Consider the following 25627-nt stretch of genomic DNA (forward strand, 5'->3'; position numbering starts at 1 on the left):
ACGGAGGTGCTGCCCATTCGTGGCGCCGGAACCGATCGTGATCAAGATCTTCTACGCGCTTTTGCAAGCGGCAAGTGAACTTCTACCGCAGCAACAAGAGCCTCATCTTGTAGACTTTGGAATCTCTTCAAGGGTGAGACTCGATACCCCTCGTTGCTACCGTCTTCTAGATTGCATCTTGGCTTGGATTGCGTGTTCGCGGTAGGAAAATTTTTGTTTTCTATGCAACGTTATCCTACATGATGATTGTTTGCGAAGAACGAGTAAAGAACAATTGCGGTAGATTGTATTTCAGATGTAAATAATAGGACCGGGGTCCACGAGTTCACTAGTGGTGTCTCTCCCATAAGATAGCGGATGTTGGGTGAACAAATTACGGTTGGACAATTGACAAATAAAGAAGGCATAACAATGCACATACATATATCATGATGAGTACTATGAGATTTAATCGGGGCATTACGACAAAGTACATAGACCGCTATCCAGCATGCATCTATGCCTAAAAAGTCCACTTTCAGGGTTATCATCCGAACCCCCTCCGATATTAAGTTGTAAACAACATACAATTGCATTAAGTATGGTGCGTAATGTAATCAACACAAATATCCTTAGACAAAGCATCGATGTTTTATCCCTAGTGGCAACAACACATCCACAACCTTAGAACTTTCATCACATCGTCCCGGATTTAATGGAGGCATGAACCCACTATCGAGCATAAATACTCCCTCTTGGAGTCACAAGTATCAACTTGGCCAGAGCCTCTACTAGCAACGGAGAGCATGCAAGAACATAAATAACATATATGATAGATTGATAATCAACTTGACATAGTATTCAATATTCATCGGATCCCAACAAACACAACATGAAGGATACAGATAGATGATCTTGATCATGATAGGCAGCTCACAAGATCTAACATGATAGCGCAATGAGGAGAAGACAACCATCTAGCTACTGCTATGGACCCATAGTCCAGGGGTGAACTACTCACACATCGATCCGGAGGCGATCATGGCGATGAAGAGACCTCCGGGATATGATTCCCCTCTCCGGCGAGGTGCCGGAGAGCAATCTCCCGAATCCCCGAGATGGGATTGGCGGCGGCGGCGTCTGCGGAAGGTTTTCCGTATCGTGGCTCTCGATGCGGGGGTTTCGCGACGGAGGCTTTAAGTAGGCGGAAGGGCAGGTCAAGAGGCGCCACGGGGGCCCCACACAACAGGGCCGCGCGGGCCCCTTGCTGGCCGCGCCGCCCTATTGTGGCGGCGCCTCGTGGCCCCACTTCGTCTCTCCCTCGGACTTCTGGAAGCTTCGTGCAAAAATAGGACCCTGGGCGTTGATTTCGTCCAATTTCGAGAATATTTCCTTACTAGGATTTACGAAACCAAAAACAGCGAGAAAACGACAATCGGCTCTTCGGCATCTCGTCAATAGGTTAGTGCCGGAAAATGCATAATAATGACATATAAAGTGTATAAAACATGTGAGTATCATCATAAAAGTAGCATGGAACATAAGAAATTGTAGATACCTTTGGGACGTATCAGTCGTTGCATATGCCCTTCTTACACTACCATGCACCCTTCTCCATTGCTATTACCGATGATGGGTGTCGGGGTCTTGATTCCGGGTTATATATTTTTATGTAGGCGGGTCTCGTGGTCACGATTGGATGGGCTAACAACCTAATGCACACAAGATGTATACGAGGTTCAGCCACGGGACACAATCCTCGTTGTCATTGCAGATGCCCTTCTTACACTACCATGCGCCCTTCTCCATTGTTGCTGCCGATGATGGGCGTCAGGGTATTGATTCCCGATTATAGATTTTTATGTAGGCAGGACTTGCGGATGGGCTAACAACCTAATGCACACAAGATGTACACATGTTATGTAGGGTTCGTAGCATAGAAAATAAAAAATCTACCGCAAGAACGAATAAAACCAAGATCCAATCTATGGAAAAGCCAAGATCTAATCTATGAGATCGGAGCAACGAGATAGATGAGAGACTAACCCTCGAAGATCCAAAGCCTTAACGAGATCTGATCTCATGGTTGATGAAGAGGTTACTTCCGGTGCTGCGATCTGGCATCACTTCCGTACTCGGTCACACGTACGGAGTCGATAAAGACCTTCCTCTCCTTGTTCCAGCGAGGCAGCGGAGGTAGTAGATCCCCTCGGAATCCCAGCAGCACGACGGCGTGGTGGTGGCGGTGGAGGAGAAATTCCTGCAGGGCATCGCCAAGCCTACGCAGGAAGTAGGAGGAAGGAGAGAGGTCGCGGCTAGGGTTAGAGGGAAGATGTTATTCTATGCCCCAGCCCTCCCCTCCCTCTTATATAGGAGTGGGGGCTGCCTTGGCCCCTCCTCCAAGCCCTAGGGTCGACCAAAAAGGGGGACAACTTTCCCCCAAGTTAAGTCCCTATTTTCAAGGGATTTGATCTTATCCACTTGATCCAGTCGCATGGGCCTTGGGGGGCTGGTGTGCCTGGCCCATGTGGGCCTATGCGACATCCTCCGGTCCATGTTGGTCGTCTGAGATAGGTGGGACCCACTATGGTACCCTCCGGAACCTTCTAGAATCTCCCGTATAATAGCGAAAAATCCTCAACTTTTCCGGTAACCCTGAAAATGACTTCCCATATATGAATCTTATTCTCCAGACTATTCCGAGCCTCTTCATGATGTCCTAGATCCCATCCGAGACTCCGAACAATATTATGTCTCCATCTCATATTCCATATCTACTTAAACAACATCGAACCTTAAATGTGTTACCCTACGGTTCGCGACCTATGCAGACATGATCGAGACACCTTTCCGATCAATAACCAATAACGGGACCTGGAGATCCATAATGTCTCCCTCATATTCAACGATGACTTCGTGATCGAAATAACCATTAACATACGATACCGATTACCTTTGTCGCGCGATACTTTACTTATCCGAGGTTCGATCATCGGTATCTCCATACCTAGTTCAACCTCGTTACCAATAAGTACTCTTTACTCATACCTTGATATGTCATCCCTTGTGACCTAGTCACATGCTTGCAAGCTAATTGGATGACATTCCACCGAGAGGGCCCAGAGTATATCTATTCGTCATCCGGATGGACAAATCCCACTCTTGATCCATGCACTTCAACTCATACTTTCAGAATACTTAATGCCACCTTTATAACCACCCATTTACGAAGTGGCGTTTGATGTCATGAAAGCATCTGTCCGGTGTAAGTGATTAACATGATCTCATGGTCGAAGGATTAGGTTACTATGTATTCAAAGCTTGTAGCCAAACGAACTTAATGACTTGATCATATGCTATGCTTACTATGGGTGTGTGTCCATCACATCATTCTCCTAATGATATGATCCTGTTATTAATAACATCCAATGTTCATGATCAGGAAACCATGATCATCTATTAATCAACAAGCTAGCTAAACAAGATGCTTACTAGGGACTCTGGTTTGTTTATAAAACACACATGTATCAGTGTTTCCACTTAATACAATTATAGCATGAGATGTAAACATTTATCATGAACACTAAGATATAACAATAACCACTTTATTATTGCCTCTCGGGCATATCTCCAACAAGTTCATCCTTGGAAAGTCCCAGTTGTAGCCATACATCCTGGTGTGGATGTATAATTGAGAGTGGTTAGGTGCTCAAGTGTTACAACGGTGGAGGCCGGCTAGAGAATGAAGCCGACATGTTGCTTCCTTCCTTTCCTAAGGGAGGTGCAGTGGGTGGAAATGGATAAAGATATGATGAATATGCTTTAAGAGCCTAAACCGTTGGCGATGGCACAAGAAGCTCTTCGAAAGTTCTTGTGTTCTTGGTGAAGTGTGCGATGTTTGAGTCGGTATGGACGGGATGGTGCAAAGTCTCCCCTCAATGGGTCGAGAGGCTTTTCCCTTTGCCACTCCTAGTCGGAGTGGTTGCACGTTGGTATCCTACTGGGTACTATGCGCCGTATCAGGCGATGAACCTTGAGGGTCCTCGGGAAGGACCAAGCTGGGCCATTTCCGGGGTGAGACGACTTAGGTCAACGATCCTTGTTCGTAATGATGTATGGTGACCTTAGACTTGAGTTGTGAGGTCTCATCTCAATGGTACAGATCCGTCAAGCCCACCCCGAGGTGAGCTTAAGGAATTTAGTGATTTGGATGTTTGAAGCCCGCTCGAGAGCTTAGCCGAGCTTCCCTTGGCATATTTAAAATTTGCTCGAATTTAAAAATTGCTTCAATATAAAAATTTGCTTGAATTTTAAATTTGTTTGAATTTAAATTTTCTCAAATTAAAAATTTGCTCGAATTTAGAAAATAAGTTCAAAACAGAAAATGGAAATAGCAGAAAAAACAAAAACCACCAAACCAGTGAAGAACCGAAGAAAAAACAAAAAAAACGAAGCTGATGGGCTGTGGCCCGCTTTTTCTCGCACGCGTGCGGGCGTTAATCCGCGCCGCTGCTGGGCTTAGAATAGGTTTTGCCTTGGTCCGTTTAGGTGGTGAGGTTAAGTTTTTTAGGTGTGCCGACAAAAATGGACAGTCTTTGGTCCGATTGGGCCCCCCTTAGGAAAGTGGGCCTGTGGAATAAGTGGAGGCCGGCTGGAGATGCCACGAAAAGGAAAAAAGCCTGGCTGGAGATAAGAAGATAAAGTGGAGATGCTCCAAGAAAGGAGGTTCGACTTCGAGGGAAAGCGAAAAACCCTAATAATCTCAAGGCCGCGCCTCACGGCTCCCACCCAGCCGCCACCACCACCACCGCTTTCCTTTCCTCAACCCACGCCGACTTCGCCTAGCATCCTCTCCTCCTCGTCCTGCTCTAGCTTTTTGCCATGGAGGCCGAGGCTGCGGCGAAGCGGGCGCGGGAGAGCGAGGCCACTGCAGCGGTGGACGGAGCAGGCGAGCAGGCGGGGATCTCCGCCGTCATCCCCGGATGGTTCTCCGAGATCAGCTCCATGTGGCCCGGCGAGGCGCACTCGCTCAAGGTGGAAAAGGTTCTCTTCGAAGGGAACTCAGATTTCCAGAAGGTATTGGTTTTCCAGTCCTCCACCTACGGGAAGGTGCTCGTCCTGGACGGAGTGATTCAGGTAACCGAGAGAGACGAGTGCGCTTACCAGGAGATGATCACCCACCTCCCCCTCTGCTCAATCAAGGACCCCAAGAAGGTCTTGGTTATCGGAGGCGGCGATGGCGGTGTTCTGCGTGAGGTTTCACGGTACTCCTCGGTGGAGCAGATTGACATCTGCGAGATCGACAAGATGGTGGTGGATGTCTCCAAGCAGTTTTTCCCTCACCTGGCCCTTGGGTTCGAAGATCCCCGTGTGTCCTTGCACATTGGGGATGGTGTTGCCTTCCTGAAGAATGCTCCAGAGGGTACCTACGATGCGGTCATCGTCGACTCCTCTGATCCAGTAGGTCCTGCTCAGGAGCTCTTTGAGAAACCCTTCTTCCAGTCCGTGGCCAGAGCTTTGCGTCCCGGTGGAGTTGTCTGCACTCAGGCGGAGAGCATATGGCTGCACATGCACATCATAGAAGACATCGTCACCAACTGTCGCCAAGTTTTCAAAGGTTCAGTTAACTATGCATGGACTACTGTGCCGACATACCCTAGCGGGGTAATCGGTTTCATGCTCTGCTCTACGGAGGGGCCTAGTGTTGATTTCCAGCATCCTGTTTTTGCCATTGAGGAGGACGAGTACTCCACAAAGTCCAAAGGACCACTCAAGTTCTACAACTCCGAGTTCCACACTGCATCATTTTGTTTGCCATCCTTCGCGAGAAGGGTCATTGAAGCCAAGGCAAACTAGACGTCAAGAAGGGGCTCTGAATCACACCAGTTTGGACACAATGAAGAATTGGTTGTACCGTAAACAAGGGAAAGGCCCCTTTTCTTAGCTTTATTATTGTTATTATTATTAAATAAGCATTGGAGATGCAAGTAACTGTGATTCAATCTTATGAACGTCTCAAGTTGTATTTCCTAGCTACTTGATGGTATCAGAAAGTTCTGAATATGGCTGTGTTTACTTTTCCCTGCATTTATCTGATCATTCAGCAGCTGTTGCCCTTCATGGTCCTTTTTATTCAAATACGAAGATGTGCCTACATATGGCAGCGTATGTTATAATCTTTGCTGTTTATTGTTATGCTTACAGCTATTGTAGTTTCATATTTGATTATTCTAGTTTTAAGCGTTTGGTTACGTATTTTCTCAGCATGTCATACGTTTCTATAGAGATGCCAATGAGCTAGAAACCAGATGTTTATGCCATCTTGATCCATGTGCCCCTCATATGCCCACTGATGTTTAAGCATTTACGTAGTTCAGATGTAGCCAAAAACGCCCACTTCACTACATATTGCCTATTGTTGTCCTCTGTTTCTAATGTTGCTTCTGTCTAAAATAGTGCCTGAGATGGTTTAACTTTGGAGCTGTTGACACATTTTCCACAATTTTGAAGCTATTGTGTTCTGTTTTAGTCATAGAAAAATTATGAGAATAACTCAACAACTTCCCTTTTATGCTGTGTTTGGATGCATAGAATTGAGAATGGAATTGAATTGGACTTGAAATTCCAAATCCACGATAGAAATGAATTGGCTTCCAATTCGAATTCAGTTGTTTGGATGTGCTTAGAATTTGCTCTTGGAATCAAATGTTGGTACCAATTCCATTTCATGTTTGGATGGTAGAAACCATGGAAAGGAATTTGTTGTCTTTTTTTGGTCAACCCAGTTGAGCTAGGGGGTCACGAACTGGTTTGAGAGGGAGCCCGTAGCCGTCGGTGGAGTGTAGGAAGGGGCGACGGTGGCCGGAATCGTCTCTCGTTGGCCGGGATCAACTGGTTTCCTCGAGGCAGGAGAGCAGCGACGACCCGGGAGAAGGAGGAGGAAGGCCAGGGAGAAGGCCACCTCCCGCCGCCGCGACCCCTACCGCAGGAGGGCCAGGGATAAGGCCACCTCCCGCCGCCATGGCCCTACCGCTGTCGTTCCTCCCTCCAACCCGGTCGCATCTAGGGTTAGGGGCGGGCTAACAGAGGGGACGAAGGCCGTCAGAATGCGAGCATGTAAGGAGGACGGGGATGGGGAGAGGAGGTGGGGGATGGGGAGAGGTGAGGAAGACAAGGGCTGGGGGAGACTTACCGGAGCCGCCGCCGCCGCCAGGTACCACCGGGAAGGGGCGAGGAGGAAGAAACGCGAGCGAGGCTTCGCTCGGTCTCTCGCAACGAAGCGGTACGCGCAACCGTTTCCGCGCGTTTCCGAGCTCGGGACCTCGGAAAGTTGCGGGCGGAACGGACACGCATGGGAGGGGGGCTCGGAATTGGGCCGAGTTTCCGGGCTCTAATTCTTAGGCCATTCCAAACGGTGGAAATGGACTCCAAATTCCAGATTCTATGATTCCAAGGCCAATTCTATGCATCCAAACACAGCATTAATGAATTTGACAACATTTAGATTAAAGCTGTTGTAAGATTTTAATGGGCATGATCTGGTTACTGTAGTGAAATCCCCTGGTATAATGAGTATGTTCATGTTCCCTTGGTCCAAAATGAACCAATGTGCTGAAACTTCTTCTGTTACAAAAAATCTGTAGACTAGAAAGAATATCATATATATTTGCGTTTCTTGACACCTTCTCATAGATTCATATTTCCATTAATTTATTTAGATAGTATAGTATAAATGCAGACTTATATGCAGCTTGACCAGATATCTAAATCAGGTCAGTGGCCACATCTGCTTAAAACTGATTATTGCTTCTCACTTTGAAAGCAACACCACTTGTATAGGTACCTTATCAACCTCTAAACTTACTATTATTCTTTGAAGTACAACAAAGGCAATTCTGCGTTACTAATACTAAATCTTGTTGATGTTAGATTTATTAGAACTGCATATGGTTAAAGAAATCATGGTACAAGGAATGCCTAATAAGCTATATCAGGAACATGACTCTGAATACTAACTTGAAGAACTGATAGATCAACAAATCTTTTGCCCCTTGACATAACATCTGTGGATGAACAATGTTCTTTACTGTTCAGTATGTAAGAAGAGTCGGATTTTGGTTGTGGTGCCCCTTTCGGTCCTCCTACTTTGGACGCCATATGATGGTTTGTTGATTAGATAGGCAAGCGATGTTCTAATTTCTTTTAACGCTGGATGACCACATATCCCCATTAATTATGCAATATTTCTATTGGTGGGTGTGTTTATCTTTTTTTTGTGCTGCAGGTTGGTTAGCAGGGTTATTAGGTGTTTGCAGCCGTCCTATTTTCACCACTCTCCTCCTAATCCTGTGTATGCACCAAGCTATTTGATGCCTACAAGTATCTTGTTTCCATTTTGCGATGAATTACTTGTTGTCTGTTTGTCTCAGTGGATGAGTGAACACCTTTGTTTAGTATACTCTCTCTGGTCTTTTTTTAATTGACTCTAATTTAGTATAAAGTTGTACTAAATTTGAGTCAATTGAAAGAGACTAGAGGGAGTAGTATGAAATCTTATCTTAATGCGTCTCAGAAATTAACTTATTTGAAGAGATTCTGCTCCTCCCAAAAAAGTTGTGCAGATTTGTCTGGTCCTTGATCATGTTTTAGTTTCCGCTTTGTGTGTGCTGCTTGAGAGTTGGACTATAATCCTTTTGTACTTGCGATAACTCAACTGTGGGTGGGTTGTTCTGACCATCTTGGTTGTGTTAATATGGCTGTCTGTCACAACATATTAGTGTACCTATGTGATATGTATTGCACAAATATACGGAAATTCAATTCGGCTCCCGGGTGCGTACGCTCCCTCTACTAAAAAATTATATTTCGAAATGTCGAAAAATTTGGACAAAAAATTCTACATGTACATCTTCATAATATACGTGCGTTTGTCAAGTTTCACGAAAAACCAATATTTTGTGTGGTCTATATAAAAAAGAGAAAGTTTATCTTGTGAAAATCATTATTGTTAGCACTGAATTTTATCTTTTTTACACACGTCACATGATAAGTCGATTTTTTATGAAACGACTTTGTGAGCACGTAGCACGTGAAGATGTACATGCGAACTTTTAGTTTCAATTTTTTAAAATTTAAAATATATGTAAGATACATTTTAAAATATAGAGAGCATATGGACCCATGTTCCAAAACACCGCTCCCACAAATATGTGATTTCTTATGTCAACGTTAGTTAGATTTCCTATATGCTTTAAGTTTGGGTTGAATTACGAATGTGTATGCAGTTTGGGTTATTTGCTTGTTGAATTCTTTTCTGGTCTGCCGCCGAGGTGGAGCAGCTATGGCCCTACAATCGCCGTCCCGCGCCTTCCTCGTCTTCGCAGGAGGAGCGTTGCTTCGAATTCCTGCTTTGAATTCCTCCTCCGCATTGACGACGACTCCCTTAGTATCAAGCGACTCCCGGACAAGTTCGCCGAGTTCGTTGATGATGTCGAGCCGACCCAGTTGCAGCTATGGGAAGCCAGCTGCAACTTCTGCCGGTGGCCTGTCAAGATCTTGTTCGATGGGCAGGGCAAGATGTACCTGCACACGGGGTAGGACAAGTTCGCCCGCTACCTCGCGCTCGAGCCCGGCTGCCAGCGCACCTTCCTCTACGAGGGGGACAACGAGATAATCAAGGTGTTCGACGACATATCTTGCCGCAGGCACTACCACACTGGCGAGTCCAACTTGGACACCGACAGTTAAAACTATTAGTCTTCTTTTTTTGCAGCGCATATGACCTCGAGCCAATTGAAGCCACTACTGGCGGTTTCTGGATGTTCTTCCTCGAAAGGACCAGTTTGGGTGATTGAGTGTGTCCGAGAGTGTTGTTTCTTGGCAGCGAATATACGAAATCAACACTAGTTTAGGTTATACGAAATCAACACTAGTTTAGGTTTCCTCATTTTTCAACGTTTTAGTTTGTGTAAACCATGTTTGAAACTATGTATTAGTTTGTGTAAACCATGTTTCAAATTATATATTAGTTTGTGTAAAATCATGTTCCCAATTATGTATTAGTTTGTGTAATGTTTGGAACTATGTTTATAAATGGAGAAGAGGAAAAAACAAGTAGACAAAAAATAGATTGGGCTGCTAGAGGCACCCTAGACGCAAATAGACGCGTGAACAAAGCCGAACATTTTCACGTCTGCGGACTAACGCAAACGGACAATTTAGGCATCCAAAATACGTCGTCCCTTGAAGATGCCCTAACCAGGCAGCAACAAAACGTTACGGCATGCCAATATTTTGGTTGGCGCTGGCACAGAACCAAAACGGACCCATAGTTTCCCAGGCAAGGCAGAGCCATTAGGCCAAACATGAACGCCACTTCCACAACATATATTTTGATCGAACCTAGCAACTGGGCATGTGTCATCACACTTTTCCAACAAGAATGAACTTGGAATAGTGGAGAGCAAACAATAAATCATATTCTTCAAGCAATACATTCTTAAATTCTACAACTGCAGTTCAATCATGTACAGCAAAGTTCCTGGTAAGCAACCTACGATATGGTTTCTCTCTTGGTAAAATCAACTGTCCATACTCTTCAAATTATATGCATTCGGAGAACACTTTTTGTTAATGGCAGGAAGCCTAAACATATTAGCCATGTAACAGCAGATTTTTACCTCTAAGACAACCTACTATGAGCAGCTAACCAGCATCAATTCAGCCCTGGTGTGATTATTGACAACATGAAAAACACACATCAAACGAGGTATCATGGTAGGCTTCTCTGTCTTGTTGACATGCACAAGAGATGAAAACAAACGATGCCAAGTGTTCTGGTGTCCTAAGACCTCTGTGGTGATACGAGGTTAGCACATTTCCTACACATAATCAAATAATTCATCATATGATGCCTTCATGTATCACATCTGTCCAATAAATGCTATTCCTTTTGGTAGCTCACTTTTAGCCTTCATATTTTCACTTATTCAACTGCTGCTTATCTCAAATGAAGATTGTCAACACCCTCTGATACCCCGATAGATATTTAGGTGACGTTTATTATACATGTTTTAGAATCGAATTCCAACCAAGCATCAACTGATCATGGTGAGCGCACAACAATCCAGGAGAATAACAAATATCTATTGCGTAGCAACATAACTACCAAACTTGCCAATACCATTAAAATTACTTGGCACCAGAAATTACTTGCTAGATTAATAAGCACAGATAAAAAATTATCTTTCTAGTTTTTTTTATCTGCACATCTGTTCACCACCCACATCAGGGCCACAAAATCAGGTATTCCCAACTATATATGATATTCTTTTGACAGATTTTTTTCTAACCAACCACTACATGCAAAAGCAAGTTAAACCCCAATTTAACAAATGATTTAAAAATTGCACAACTGGACCACACATTCCTACTCGATTAGATAAGTTGCCCAAAACAGCAACCAAATTCTCACCCAATCATAAGGGAAAAGGTAGTCAGGAAGTGTTCTGAAATTCAAACTTAGTGGATTCCAGCAAATGATCAAATAAGCAAGGTGAATAATATCAAGCTAGTGACCTGAACATTTAATTTTATTAGTGGACTCCAACCAAACAGCAAGTGATCAAGGTGAACAATATCAAGAAGAATAACCATTCTATTCATACTAACTAAAAAAGCGTGAAAGCACACTCGTCGATACAACTATCGTCAGCCAGATCAGATCGTTTGGCACTATAACTTATTAAGTTCCTACGTTAGCAATCATCAGTGGACTTCTCATCAGGCAGATCAGAATTTTTGGCACTATAATAACTAATTAACTTCCTAGGCTAGTAAGCATCAGTGGACTTACTATGTGCGCAGGTGCTCCTTCAACCTACCGTATCTCCCTTTCCTGGACTCTTTTGAGATGCATGTGCACCAAATTGACAAACTGCGGCCAACATCCGTAATACCAGGTAATTGTCCACACATGTACACAAGAATTATCAAGAAAATCTTTTGACAAGCTTTCACCACCTCAAATAGCCAGCATGACTAACTGACCACTGCAGGTGAAGAAAAATTACAATCCCTAATCAAAAGAAGCTAAAATTATTTATAATAACACGACAATTCCCAAATTTCACAGACAGATTCATTATAAAATAAGGTTAGGATATTTCTACATGGAATCGGACATAGATTTGTATGATACCCTTCAAGCATATCTGACGAAGTACCATGACGCATCACATTGAAAATTGTCTCTATTTCATATTATTCCAAAATTTATAGAGGCACACTTGCTAGTATCATTATAACCATAAGGACCAACTTATTTGGCACCATGACTTAATTATTTCTTGGGGCAGTAAGCATGGATGAAGTTTATGTGCAATGAGCGTTGTCCCAAAACCTACTGTCTAACTTAACTATCCCAGTTTCTTTCGAGATGCAAGTGCACTGAATTCAGAACCCTCATCTGGCCCATAATAACAGTTGAACACCAGGTAACTCACATTACTTTACAGCTATCTAGATACTCTAGCAACAGAATTTCCCCAAGGCTAAAGCCAGAGTGAGGGAAAAGAAAATAACACTTGCTAATCTCGAAATATCAAAATCCATTTCAACACAACGAACCCCCAGTCCCAAATTTCACAGGTTGACCGAAACCCTAACCAAATTCTGACGCAATCATACCAAAAAAGAGATAAATCATAGCATGAATTCCTCACAAGTGTGCAGCAAGGTACCACATTTATTCAACCAAGGCCATACATTGCCCATATCAGGTGAAGCTAACACGAGATCAAGAAAGGATGTAACGTTTGCGGTAGAGAGAGCTGAGGGGAAACGATGGCTCCCTACTGCAGCCTGTACTTGTAGCGCGCGACCTCGGCCTCGTTGGGGAAGAACCCCATGAGGCGGCCGGCGGAGTTCTGGTAGGCGTACATGAACCCTCCCAGCACCCCGATGAGGCCCCCGGTCACCATGGACGGACCGCGGATCCCCGGCTTGATCCCTGCGAGCACCGCCCGAGAAGGCCGATGTGAGCGAGCGAGCTGGAGTTTTGGTATGTGTCGGGGGGGGGGGGGTGAGTTAGGAGGACGTACCGGAGAGGTAGCCGACGGTGACGGAGACGGCGGAGATGGTGGAGAGGCGGAAGTAGTCGAGCGCGGAGAAGTTTCCGACGACCTTGGTGAAGGCAGGGTTCCGGTCCACCACCGGGTACTCCGGCTTCACTGACGAGGTGATGTCGGTGTTCATGGCGGCGCGGCGGGGCTCTCTTCCTTCCTTCCGGCGGCGCGGCGGCAGATTTGGTCGCGGAGAGGAGAAGGTGGGTCTGGCAGGGCTGGGAGGAGTGGTTGCCTTCTCTCTGTGCTCGGCTCAGTGGGATGCAGACAGCGCAGTCGGGCTGGGCTAAGGCCCTGATTGTTTGGGCCTAGAGCTTATACTTCTACTGCTTTTGGATCCCTACAAGTACAAGCCCAAACAAACACCTACTTTTGGATCTAAACTTTTAGATGGGCTTATCCATTTTGTACTACAAGGCTGGAAGTACCCGGGAGGAACTTCCTGCAACTTCCCGCAGAGTGGAAACCCTCCCGCTATCTCATGCCCCAAGATAACTACATATTTACGGATGAAATGCCACCGCATATATATAAGAAAACCCTTCACGATTTCCCCCCAAATCCCACCCCCAGCTCCGAGTCGCACAACCTTGGATAGGGTTCGAGGCGCCGCCGCCCGCCTCTCCCGCCGCGCCGTCGGCCTCCCCCGCCACGCCCCAGCCTCTCCAACCGCGCGCCCCGCCAGCGCTCGCCGCTCGTCCCACTCCAGCCGCCTCCTCCACGGCGCCCCCACGCCCAGGCCTCTCTGACCGCGCCGCCCGCCAGGTCGCCGCTCCTCCGCCTCGTCCACGACGTCGCCTGCCACCAGCGTCCCCGGCCTCTCCCGCCAGCTCGCCGCTCCTCCGCCTCGTCCACCCCGCCCACCACCAGCGTCCCCGGCCTCTCCCGCCCGCCCACTGACCTGCTGACCTGCTGAAAAAGAGCAAGGTGAGAAGATGTGTAATCTCCCTCTGAAAATTTTCTCCCTATTAAGTGTGACATACTAGTTGTTCATGTATTATTAGATGTGTAATCTCCCTGAAAATCTTCCTGTTAAGTGTGACATACTTGCTTATGTTTTATGATTCCATAATTTGTGTGTATCATGTATATATTCTTTACATACTAGTTGTTCATGTATTATTAGATGGAATCAGAAAGTAAGAATCAACCCAAAGCAAATTGGGATGGAATCCCTGCTAAGCCCTTTACCCAGAAGTTGGGCTGGCCCATATTTTTAGATGTGCAGGGAGCGCTCCCTAGCTCCATTTTTCATTGAAAATGAAACATAACAGGGTTTTAGACGAAAGCGAAACCAGATTTAGCCCACCACTACCTGGAAGTCTTAAGGACAAGCTCAAGTTCAGAAATATAAAATCTTACAAGCATAAGAGCAAGGAACAGACTAGCGAAACTACTCTCCAACTAAGCAGGGGAAATAAACCCATATCACATCATGCATTCCTCCAGGAGACCTTGCGCTTCTAAAAGCTATCCCTCTTCAAGTCACCATATGGATGTTGTCCGATTCTTCAGGGTGCTTCAGCATGTAGGCTTTAGAGGCACACCCAGGGTATGGAGAAGTTGTAGAAGCCTTCCAAATTGAAATCTAGTCGAAAGAGGTGCATCTTAGTCCGGCATCAACGAAAGCAATCTACTCAGATTTCTCACCAGGGAAGTTTTGAAGCTTTTCACCTGATCCCACTCCAGGTTTTTGAAAGGCATCTGCCAAGTCCTTAGGTACGACAGTATTAGCCCCAACACCTGTTTCATGGATAACCAAATTTTTATGTTAAACACCAAATGATTCCTATTATTCCATATGCCCCAAACTACAACATATGAAACTATATTAAATCGCTCAAATCCCTTATTGCACAACCATTTAGAGGGAAGAGAAAGGTAATCATTGACTTCTACACCAAAAATCTCTTGCACATCATCCCAAAGCATTTTAGAGACTACACAATCAAAGAAAAGGTCTTTAACAGATTCCATTTCACTACAAAGTTCACACACAAGAGGTTTTTGTATACTTCTATGTTTAAGATTATCCCTAGTCATAATTTTATTTTTTTATAGCAACCAGAGAATGATTTGGAATCAAGGAGGGATTTTCAAATCCCAAACTGTTGGTAAATACACAGGTTGCACACCCCTAAAATTTATAACAACATATGAGGATTTGGAAGAGTAAACACCACTAGATTCATATTTCCAAATAAGTTTCCCCTTCAGAGAAAATAATAGTTTTGGCAATTTCCACTATCTCAAACCACATATCCATCATATGTGGTGTGAAAGTCCTCCTAAAATCACATCTCAGTTATTGTCTATTCCAGAGATTAGCAACAGTCCTCATTTGTTGATTAACTACAAAATAAACATACCAATACTAAGTAGATAAATGTGCATTCCTAAACCAGGTATCTTCCCAAAATCTAACAGATCTACCATTACCTATCTTCCATTTGCACTCAAATTTAACAGTCCTAGATGCCCACATTAAACCTTTCCAAAAAAACAGAAGGGTTTAAGTCTTGGCAAAGAAAGAAAATTAGGATTTCTAGTGTTATATTTAGCATCCTCTATTTTCTTCCACAAACTTCCTTCTCCTTAAATATATCTCTTAATCCAAGATCTAACTAAACATATATTTAGATCCTGGAGATTTGGTATACCAGTTGGCCAAGTGAATTTTGCTATTGCCGTCTACATCATCCCACATACAATTAGCTATTTGAGTGTTAATAAGATCTAAAGCCCACTTAGGAAATCTAAAAAAATACAACATATATATGGGGATACTTGACAAAACAGTTTAGATGAGAATTCTTTTTGCCTAAGTGGACAAAATCTCCCCCCTCCATCCCGCCATTCTACTGAGCAAGCTATCCACCAGAGGCTGCAAATCCTCTCTCCTATGTTTGTTGAAATGTAAAAGAAGCTCTAGATATTTAACAGGAAATTTTCCTACCACACATTGGAATATATCCAGAAAAGGAGCAACCTCTCGAGTTTCCATGTTTATGGCCATTAACTCACTCTTATGATAGTTTATTTTCATCCCTGACACCTGTTCAAAACTAGTGAGAGTCCATTTACGATTAATGGCATTCCTCTCACTATTTTCTAAGAATAGGAGGGTATCATCTGCATATTGCAAACTAATCACACCTCCAAGAACCAAATGTGGACATAAACCAGTTATCATGCCACAAGAGGGTCCTTTAATTACCATTTTAGAGAAAACATCTACTACTCCCTCCGATTCATATTAATTGACTTCAATATGGATGTATCTAGAACTAAAATGTGACTAGATACATCCATATTAAAGTCAATTAATTTGAATTGGAGGGAGTACAAGGTTAAACAATAGAGGGGCAAAGGACCATCGTGCCTCAGCCCTTTGCCAGTTAGGAAGAAATCCCCCTCAACATCATTCACTTTCACTCCAACAAACCCCCCTGGTAATCTGCTTAATCATAGAGATTATTTTGGGACCAAAATCCCTAAGCTGTAGTATCTCATAAAGAAAATCTAAATTAACCCTATCATATGCTTCTCGTAATCTATTTTAAAAACTAGACCTTTTTTTTCCTTCTATGTACCTCATGTATAATAGAGACAACATTTAGGGCCGGCCCATATATCTTCTTTGTAAGTGACGTTCGGCCCGGCCCACCTCCTCCTCGTCGGAGTTTCCAAAGCCCCCCTCGCCTTGCTTTCTCCGCCCTCGGCTCGCCTCCGTCGCCGCTTATACCCAAGCGAACCAAACCCCGCTCTCCTCGCCTCCGTCTCCAGCCCCGAGCTCACCAATGGCGGCACCTCCGGCTCCCCTCTCGCTCTCCGCCTCCGCCCTGTCCGCGCGCCTGCGCCTCGCCGCGCCGGCCCCGCGCGCGGCCGCCGCGCGGCGGCGCGGGCCGATGGTGGTCCGCGCCAAGATCCGGGAGATCTTCATGCCGGCGCTCAGCTCCACCATGACGGAGGGCAAGATCGTGTCCTGGACCGCCGCGGAGGGCGACCGCGTCAGCAAGGGCGACGCCGTCGTCGTCGTCGAGTCCGACAAGGCCGACATGGACGTCGAGACCTTCTACGACGGCATCGTCGCCGTCGTCCTCGTCCCCGCGGGGGAGTCCGCCCCCGTCGGCGCCCCCATCGCGCTGCTCGCCGAGTCCGACGAGGACGTCGCGCTCGCCCTCGCCCAGGCCCAGGCGCTCTCCAGCGGACAGCCATCCTCTCCTCCTTCCGATGCGGCCGCTCCCCCCGCCCCGCCTCCGCCGGCGGAGGCTCCCGTGGCTGCTCCTGCTCCTGCTCCAGTTGGCGCGGGCACGAAGGGGATTGCCACGCCGCAGGCTAAGAAGCTCGCCAAGCAGCACAGGGTGGACCTTGCCAAGGTGACTGGCACCGGGCAGTTCGGCCGAATTACGCCCGCAGATGTTGAGGCGGCCGCCGGCATCCAGCCCAAGCCAAAGGTTGCTCCTACTCCCGCTGCTGCTGCACCTGTGGCAGCTCCGTCAGTGAAGGCTGTGCCGCAGGCGGCCGTGCTTCCCCCGGTACCTGGTGCCACCGTGGTTCCATTCACTGCAATGCAGGCTGCAGTGAGCAAGAACATGGTGGAGAGCCTGTCTGTGCCCACATTCCGTGTCGGGTACCCCATTTTAACCGATAAGCTCGACGCGCTGTATGAGAAGGTGCTACATCTGGACTCTTTGCGCAGTGCTCAAATGCTCGTGACACTCTTTCCTTCATTTTTATTAATGGTTGGATTAATTTGTTTTACCAGGTCAAGCCAAAGGGAGTGACCATGACTGTATTGCTCGCCAAGGCCGCGGCTATGGCCCTTGCGCAGTACCCTGTGGTCTACGCGAGCTGCAGGGACGGGTCGAGCTTCACTTACAACAGTTCCATCAACATTGCCGTGGCTGTCGCCATTGACGGCGGGCTCATTACACCGGTCCTGGAGCAAGCTGATAAGGTACAAGCTACCTCTGATGATAAATGTGGTTTCATTTACCTGTTGCTGCATGCTAGGTTACTAAACAGCTTAAGAAATTCCCCAATGCAGCTGGATATATATCTACTCTCACAAAAGTGGAAGGAGCTAGTCAAGAAGGCACGTGCAAAACAGCTCCAGCCAAATGAGTACAACTCTGGTATGGAAATTATTGCACTGCATAAGATGTTAGATCATCAATTCAAACTTATAATGATTATTGGAAACTATAGTTACCTGAATATTTATTTTGTGGTTTGCAGGTACATTTACACTGTCCAACTTGGGTATGTTTGGTGTAGATAGATTTGATGCAATTCTTCCACCTGGCCAGGTGAAGTTCCATTTCAATAATATACTTACTGTCTAGTCCTTCCTGAGTGTTCGTAGTGGCACCTTCTCTTTACTCACTTCTAAGAATTTTAATGTGAATGAATGCAGGGAGCTATAATGGCTGTTGGAGCCTCAAAACCCACAGTGGTGGCTGATAAAGACGGTTTCTTTAGTGTCAAGAACAAAATGCTGGTAAGTTGTCTTTCACATACACCTTCTTTTGTAAAAACTTCACACCATATAACTTGTGTGAGTTGGCACGGTTAACTTGTCATTGTTTGTCCAAGTGCCAAACTGTCTAATCCTGTCAATATGTTACATGCAAATGAAATCAATCTATGCCAGTTGGATGTGAGCACAAACATGATTGCAGAAAGACCTTCTGTTTTTGCCACTGAATTCCCCCTTGACGCGCAGACTTAGATCACACATGTCAGTGAGATAGCCAGATAAACTACCAGCAGAAACAAGATGAAAGCATTGTTTAGTGGTAAAATTGTCACTGGCACATAATAGTTTCAGTCAAGTTCATGAAATATGAATATTGCTACATATTTGATTTGAATAAACATTTTAGTCAACGTAGTTTTGATCATACACTCTTCAGATTCATCATTTATCAGCCATAGAACATTTATATGGTTGTGTTAAACTATGTTCACAAGGCCGTGTACTAGGCCATATACTAGTACTTGGTATCTGATACATTAGCGGGAATCTAATTATAAGTCCGAGTACAATTCCGTTTACCCGTATAATCTGCTGTAGGGTGAGAGAACTGTTGACTACCTGTTACCTAGTTTCAATACATTGGTTTTACATTTGATGTGGGCTAATATACTAGTACTAGGTACCTGATACTGGCCTGAGATTATGATGAATATCTTTGTGCAAACATTACAATCCACACGTAGAACTTGAGACCGCAATACTTAGGTCTTCAATGTTCATTTGGTTTTTGTGTGAACACTGAGCCTTTATGCAGAAAATAGTACCTGGAGTTACCATCCCATATAATTGAGTTGGTCCAACTTCTTTCAGGTCAATGTCACAGCTGATCACAGAATTGTTTATGGTGCTGATTTGGCAGCCTTCCTGCAAACTTTTGCAAAGATTATTGAGGATCCCGAGAGCTTAACTTTGTAAGATTTTCTTGTAAGTGGTATATGTGGCGATCAGTCATTAGTTTATTTCCAATTGGAAGTCTGTCGATGTGTTCAATTTTTTGTATCTTTGAGCGCTCAAGGAGTATTGCTTTTGAGCTGTTTGTACTGTATTTACTTCAGAACATGGATACCAGTGAAGAGGGGTTACTCTGTTAATGTTATGGAAGTTTTGGAAAGCAATAAGTTATAATAGTTTTAACTATCATGTTGCCTTAGTTCTTTATATTTTTAGTCTCCTTGTTATGTTTTTACCCCTGTTTTTTTATTTAAAAATTGAATACAGTCCTGAATTTTGTTAGAAAAATAACTTAATAAGCAAGGTCCAGAAGTATCTCATTACCTTTTCGGAATTCTAGCAATAATTCCTACAATCCCAATTTGTGATGACATGTAATTCGGTCCGTACCATTTTAAAAGTGTGATGGCATGCCGGCTTTTCACTTGGTCCATTGTATTAGTAATTCAGTCATAAAATCTTATATGTTCTCAAGTATCTATAAGGAATTTTAGAACTTCTAAGACATTAGCATCAAGTTATCAACATATTAAACAAAATGGAAAAGCCCAGCCATACAAATCAAAGAATACATGCTGATATCACCCTTACACACATGCACAAACTGTCAGTTAATGCCAACTGATCTCCATGGTAACATCACTATACAAATACTTGCAAACAAAACAGTCAACTTGTTAATGGTCAGCTGATTAATCTGAATGTCAAATTATTCACCTCAGTGGAAGTACTAGGTTGAGAGGTTGATTTTGTTTTTTGCCCCTCATCTCACGGCACACCCTATGCAGCAAACCAAGAAAATCTTTTATGATGACAAATATGTGGAGCAGGTTGGGCTCATCCTTGCCAACCTCACCGTGATAATACTCTGTTAGCTCCCCAACATGGTGCAAGACTTGAGCTTTGCCAACTTCAAGCTCTTGCATAGTGTTTTCTGCATAATTTAGGAAGGTTGTCATGTATTGCAGGAATTCCCTGTTCTTGTCATTTCTGGGCAGGTCCTTCTCGATGAGATCTCTTAGTTGAGCCAGTCCACGTGATAGGTTTGAAATTGACTTCATCATAGTATCCAAGTCTATGCTTGCTACCTTTTTGACATTGCCTAGCTCGTTACTTAGCTCAGAGACGAATTCTGTACCTGTTTTGCAATATTCTTCCCGTTCTGCTAGTGTGGCGTGGCAAGACCTGGGGGTTTCACCGAGCTTCTCTGCAGCCTTTGATCCTTTGGAGCGGGCCAACTCTTGAAGTACAAAATGCAGAAGGGTTGTCTTTCCATCAGCCCCACGTACATCTGCCAATTTCAGCAACGCGTCCAATCTGAAAGCATTTGCACCACCTCTTAGTGTTCCAATATTCATCCTGTTCCCTGTCTTGAGTACTGCTTCAAGTAGCCTTAATAACAGCTTGCTTGACCTGAGTTCAGTGCAAGCTCCCTAGTAGACAGAATAGATATAAGTTAAGAACAGCCCATATCTCAACAGGTTACTGAAATGGTCTACACTTACTTCAATCATTGCAAAGGACATTTTGATATGAACCACCTCATCATCAAAAGTTTGCTTGTAGAGCATAACCTCCATTCTTTGGAATGCCAATGGTATAGCTAGTAGTAACTTGACAAATTTCTCTGCTGGATCTAGCATGTCGATATCGTCATCATAGACCAGTAGTTTTTCCTCTTCTTCCTTGGTAGGTTTCATCTTGACAAGCGCCTCCAGTTGTTGTACGGATAATCCCGTGCCTGAGATAGACCACACAAAAGGGTCGGTTTATCCTTAACTTGATAAATGTAACTCAGATATCATAAAGCTTACCTTGTGCTATAGCATTGTGAACTTGTTCTGTGGTCGCATTTAAGGTCTTCAATAAGATGGTAGTATTCTGAAGTCGGTGATGTTCAATGACATGTTTAGTGGTAGGTAAAGTCCTGCTGGTGACGTCTTCATCTTTCACTAAGCCTTGAAAGTTGTATGCAAACAAAGACTTGATCATCTGCTCATCAAATCTGCATAACGTTTCCTATTATAAAAAGATAGTAGTAACATATACAATGTTAGTGTAGTACTGAGGGAGGATTCTTCTATTGTCTTACTCGAATTCAAAGGAATTTGATCTTATATCATTCCACACCATGGAGCGGTTTGGGGCTGCTCTTACTTTGTCCCAGTGCAAAGGTTTCAACTTTGGAAGAGGGGACCCGTCTTTACCAACATGTATCTGAAGTGGTAACGCAGGTGGTAGTGGTGGCTGTCCAGAGTTCTTCCAGGCCAGACTTGGGGGAGATCTTTTCGGCGGCGGAGGTGGTGGTGGTGATATCGGTACAGTCATTGCACTAGGCATTTGATGTTTTGCTCCCTCGGTTGAACTTGCTGTGGATTCCTTAGTGTTTGACATGGTGGATGCTATGGTTGTTCTGGAGGCAGACGCATCCATGTGATAGAAAGAGGCATCCTTGTGATAGGAAGGCGAATTGGTTTCTGGTGGATTACAGAACTTGGAATTTGCCTGCGCTTCTTTTGGAGCTTCATGACGCTCTGCCAACCCAGAAACATCATTTGTTTTTAGTATCACTTGACGGTTTACTTCAGGTTTTTCTGCGTCTAATTCTTCTGAAGGGGACTGAGAAATGCCATGCACACTGAAGTGATTGGAAGCGGTAGGTAGTGAACTCTTTGGAGGCAAGTGAGATTTATAATCTGGTGAAAACGATCGATATGAACAATTAGATGTTGAATTATCTGTATGTGGAGACGATGGAAATGGACTGATCATAGTTTTGTCGCGGATATGCAGCGGTAACTCGGTGATGGAACCAGTTGATGAAGGAGAACAAGGTATGGAATGGAAAGACTCGGCTTCATCAGACTGCGGGGAGTTCTGAATTCTCACAGTATGATCACTTGTGATTAATTCTATGCTCTTTGAGGAGGTGCTGATAATGGATAGGCTCTTGGACTCAGAAGATTGTTTAAGGATCGGATAGTTCTCGTGGCATTGTACGACAGAACTTAGGTAGAGTGGATCTGGGCTTGGGTGAGAACTGACCTTTCTGGTGGCAGAAGGTGACCTCTGGGCTCTTGAACCATGGCAAAACAGTTTGAACGGCTTTGAGCACCCCTTCCGTAACTTCCTTGATCTTCTGAGCGACATTGCTGCTATGGCGACTCCAAGAGCAAGCAGGCATGCCCCAACCAGTGCCAGAGCAACAATGGCGGCTTTGGGGAGCCTGGTATGGTGTCGGCCGTCTCCCAATCTGCGCACTGAACTTCTAGCTGGGGCAATGTGGCTGTGATGATGGGCAGAAGGCATTCTCTTTCGTTGCGGATGGAAATGAGGGGCAGGAGCCGACGATGATCTCGTCGCTTCATGGGTTGGAGCCGGTGATGGCGCTGGAGCTGCAGAGCTTCGCCGGTGCCCTCGGTGCCGTGCTCGATGATGATGCAAACCAATCAGCATCCTGAACCTGGGGAGGAAACCAAAACGGTCGACGATGTCATGGGTCGTGGCCGTGCTGCCATTGATCCATGTCTCGTCGTGGCCTGCTAGACGGAGAGCCCCCTCAAGGACCTCGAGGTTGAACAGCAGGAACACGACGGAGACGGAGAGGAGGAGCAGGATGCACCTCGTCGCCATGCCCATCTTCTTGCTCAGCTAGCCTTAGAAGAAGAAGCAGCGGTCCTGGCACAAGTACTGAACTCTCGCTTGTGGCGTGACAAAAAGGAGGAACAGGAAGGGGTTAAGGCTCATAAAATGGCGTGTGCGCGCGGCCACATTTGCTGTCTTGCCCGTAGTCCAGGCAACAACCGTGCTAGTGTCTCTCCTCCGGTCCTTCTCTATCTAACTCTGCAGCCTTTAATGCCACTCCAAGGGAACCCGGACCCTGGCTGCTGTCAACACCCTGCGCAGTAACTAACGGCTACTGCTTTTTCTTGCTTCTCGTCATGTGCCAACGCTGCACTGATGTTTCTTGCTTATACACCAGCCATTTCTGACAGCAGCTGGTGGCAAGAGCTACTAGCAGCTAGGAATACTTGCATTCTTGCCAATGTACTGTCTAGATCACCATGCAACCCCATTTTTTCTTTCACATTTTTGTTACTCGGCAGCGACATGATTGGTGACTTGCATCGGTGATCAGAAAGGGACTAGTTCAGGTTTGCAGAACTTACCTTCCTACTGAATCTGGCTTCTCAGCTTCGTTTAAAAGTGATTTGTTGTTTCCTATTACATCCAACAGCGCTCCTAACGGTGTATTATATCACTGGGTTTTGTCCTTGTTTAGCCTTTAAAAGGTTAGAAGTGAGATCGGGTTGTTGGTGGAATCCACTATGACAGGTGGAGCGGCGTGTGCATCGAGGCATTAGAGTATCTCCACCGGCGCCCCGATAGCAATTTGGGGGCCGGGGCGAAAATAGGCTCGCATCGGCGCGCCCAAACGGCGCCGGCCAATTTTGGAGCCCAATAGAATCGCCGGCAACCCCGTGCCGGCCCCTTCGCCAAGGGCTCGAATCGGGCGCGCCGGCGTCTCGCGAGGCTGAATTTTTTGGACGTTGGAGCCGCCTGTTGACAAGGGATTAACTTGTCAATGCCTATGGATTGTAGGCTAGGGTTTAGTTAGAAGTAGAGGGCAAGTAGATCTCGAAGGTTTCAGCCGAAAAGTACTCGACGAATATGAAAACTAGGGTTTGCAGACAATGATTCGATGATCTCTTCGTCCCTCGACTCCCCTTTATATAAGAGGTGGAGCCGAGGGTTTCGTTTTGTACAAGTTACGCAGTCCGGGACGGTTTCTAACTCATCCCGCCAGATTTACAAACAACACTTCCTATTACAATTCTACTTTCCTTAACATATCTTGGGTTCTCGAACCTTCTTATTCTTCGGGTAGTGGACCTTCGATAAACCCCGGGTACTATCTTTGGCAGGCCCATTTGGGATGCCTATGTCAGTAGCCCCCGAGATTTTGCTTGAATCGTAGAATCAAGGAAAATCTCCACTGCTTATTCTTATTCCACAATTTAAACTTTTCTATATTTCTTTATACAAATTTCTATATTGCACAGGGATATTGGTAGTTGGGGCTAGTTCATCTGACGGATCAGGTACTAGTTAACTGCTCTAGTGGCAATCCGCAAAAACCTACTTCAAGATCACATCCCCCGACATGATCTCGGGATACTCGGTGCAAACTTCGACAGGTGCCGCTTAAGGTCTTACCATTCCGTCGAGTCCCCAGTCAAATTTATCGAGTACCTAACGCGTCCGTTAGGATTTTTCTTCGTATCTGTTGATACGGATGAAAGTAGCAGAGCGCAGTCTTTGGCGATGCCACGCCCAGCAGAATAGATCTGGGGTCTTACCTTCGCAAATTCGCGGCATTCAGAAATTGATCGCAACTTTGGCGTTCTGAGAATATATTGTCGAGTGCTTTTTCGGCTGTTGGAATGACACATTTTATCGAGTCAAATATGACTTATATTAATCTCCCGATGGGAGTATATGTAGAGTTAATTATAACTCGAAATATACTCTCTTGTTTTTCTATTTTTCTTTCTTTTTCCTTTTTATATTTCATCGGGCACGCGAACAGCGTTTCCGATGGGAGTAGCCCCCGAGGCTACAGCCAAGAACTTGTGCTTGGTTGTAGGCTCAACATTTTAGTCCACCTTGTCGCTATATTGCCATTATCTCCCGATATTCTTTCTCTTCTTCGCTTCTTCTTCTTTTTTTTTTTTTTTTTTTTTAACTATCGGGTGCGCGAACAGCGCTCCCGATGGGAGTAGCCCCCGAGGCTACAACCAAGAACTTGTGCTTGGTTGTAGGCTCCCACAATTTCTATATTTGCCATAGTCGAAATTTTACTTTTATCGAAGTAGCCCCCGAGCATTTGGGCAAAAACTTGTTTCTGACCAAAGGCTCTCGAAGTACTCAAATAATTTCTCCTGTCGCCATTCTCCTTTATTTCCCTTGCCGACATATCTTCCTTTGTCAAATTCTCTTCAGCTCTATTAATGGTCGAAATTTTTCTGCCTTG

The 25627-nt window shown here is 45.1% G+C and overlaps 4 protein-coding genes across 4 annotated transcripts; 2 read left to right on the plus strand and 2 right to left on the minus strand.

Moving 5' to 3' along the window:
- The first annotated feature begins 4815 nt into the window (after positions 1-4815).
- On the plus strand, positions 4816-6040 carry LOC124682831 (spermidine synthase 1). Its single transcript, XM_047217444.1, has one exon. It carries the CDS (start codon positions 4861-4863, stop codon positions 5833-5835), a length of 975 nt encoding a protein of 324 aa, XP_047073400.1. The 5' UTR covers positions 4816-4860; the 3' UTR covers positions 5836-6040.
- Positions 6041-12641: 6601 nt separating this feature from the next.
- LOC124682546 (NADH-ubiquinone oxidoreductase 20.9 kDa subunit-like) lies at positions 12642-13319 on the minus strand. The gene is made up of 2 exons (XM_047217206.1): positions 13080-13319; positions 12642-12988 (listed from the first exon to the last, which is right to left on the minus strand). The coding sequence occupies exons 1-2, from the start codon at positions 13231-13233 to the stop codon at positions 12831-12833; spliced, it is 312 nt and encodes a 103-aa protein (XP_047073162.1). The 5' UTR covers positions 13234-13319; the 3' UTR covers positions 12642-12830.
- A 3566-nt stretch (positions 13320-16885) lies between these two features.
- On the plus strand, positions 16886-19757 carry LOC124682547 (dihydrolipoyllysine-residue acetyltransferase component 4 of pyruvate dehydrogenase complex, chloroplastic-like). Its single transcript, XM_047217207.1, has 6 exons — positions 16886-17776; positions 17869-18060; positions 18151-18238; positions 18342-18412; positions 18520-18603; positions 19453-19757. The coding sequence occupies exons 1-6, from the start codon at positions 16901-16903 to the stop codon at positions 19555-19557; spliced, it is 1416 nt and encodes a 471-aa protein (XP_047073163.1). The 5' UTR covers positions 16886-16900; the 3' UTR covers positions 19558-19757.
- Positions 19758-20106: 349 nt separating this feature from the next.
- On the minus strand, positions 20107-22276 carry LOC124682548 (formin-like protein 9). The gene is made up of 4 exons (XM_047217208.1): positions 21686-22276; positions 21408-21598; positions 21099-21334; positions 20107-21026 (listed from the first exon to the last, which is right to left on the minus strand). Exons 1-4 carry the CDS (start codon positions 22024-22026, stop codon positions 20307-20309), a joined length of 1488 nt encoding a protein of 495 aa, XP_047073164.1. The 5' UTR covers positions 22027-22276; the 3' UTR covers positions 20107-20306.
- Positions 22277-25627: the final 3351 nt, after the last annotated feature.

Source organism: Lolium rigidum, chromosome 1 (genome assembly GCF_022539505.1).
Source record: "Lolium rigidum isolate FL_2022 chromosome 1, APGP_CSIRO_Lrig_0.1, whole genome shotgun sequence".
Classification (NCBI taxonomy): Eukaryota; Viridiplantae; Streptophyta; class Magnoliopsida; order Poales; family Poaceae; genus Lolium; species Lolium rigidum.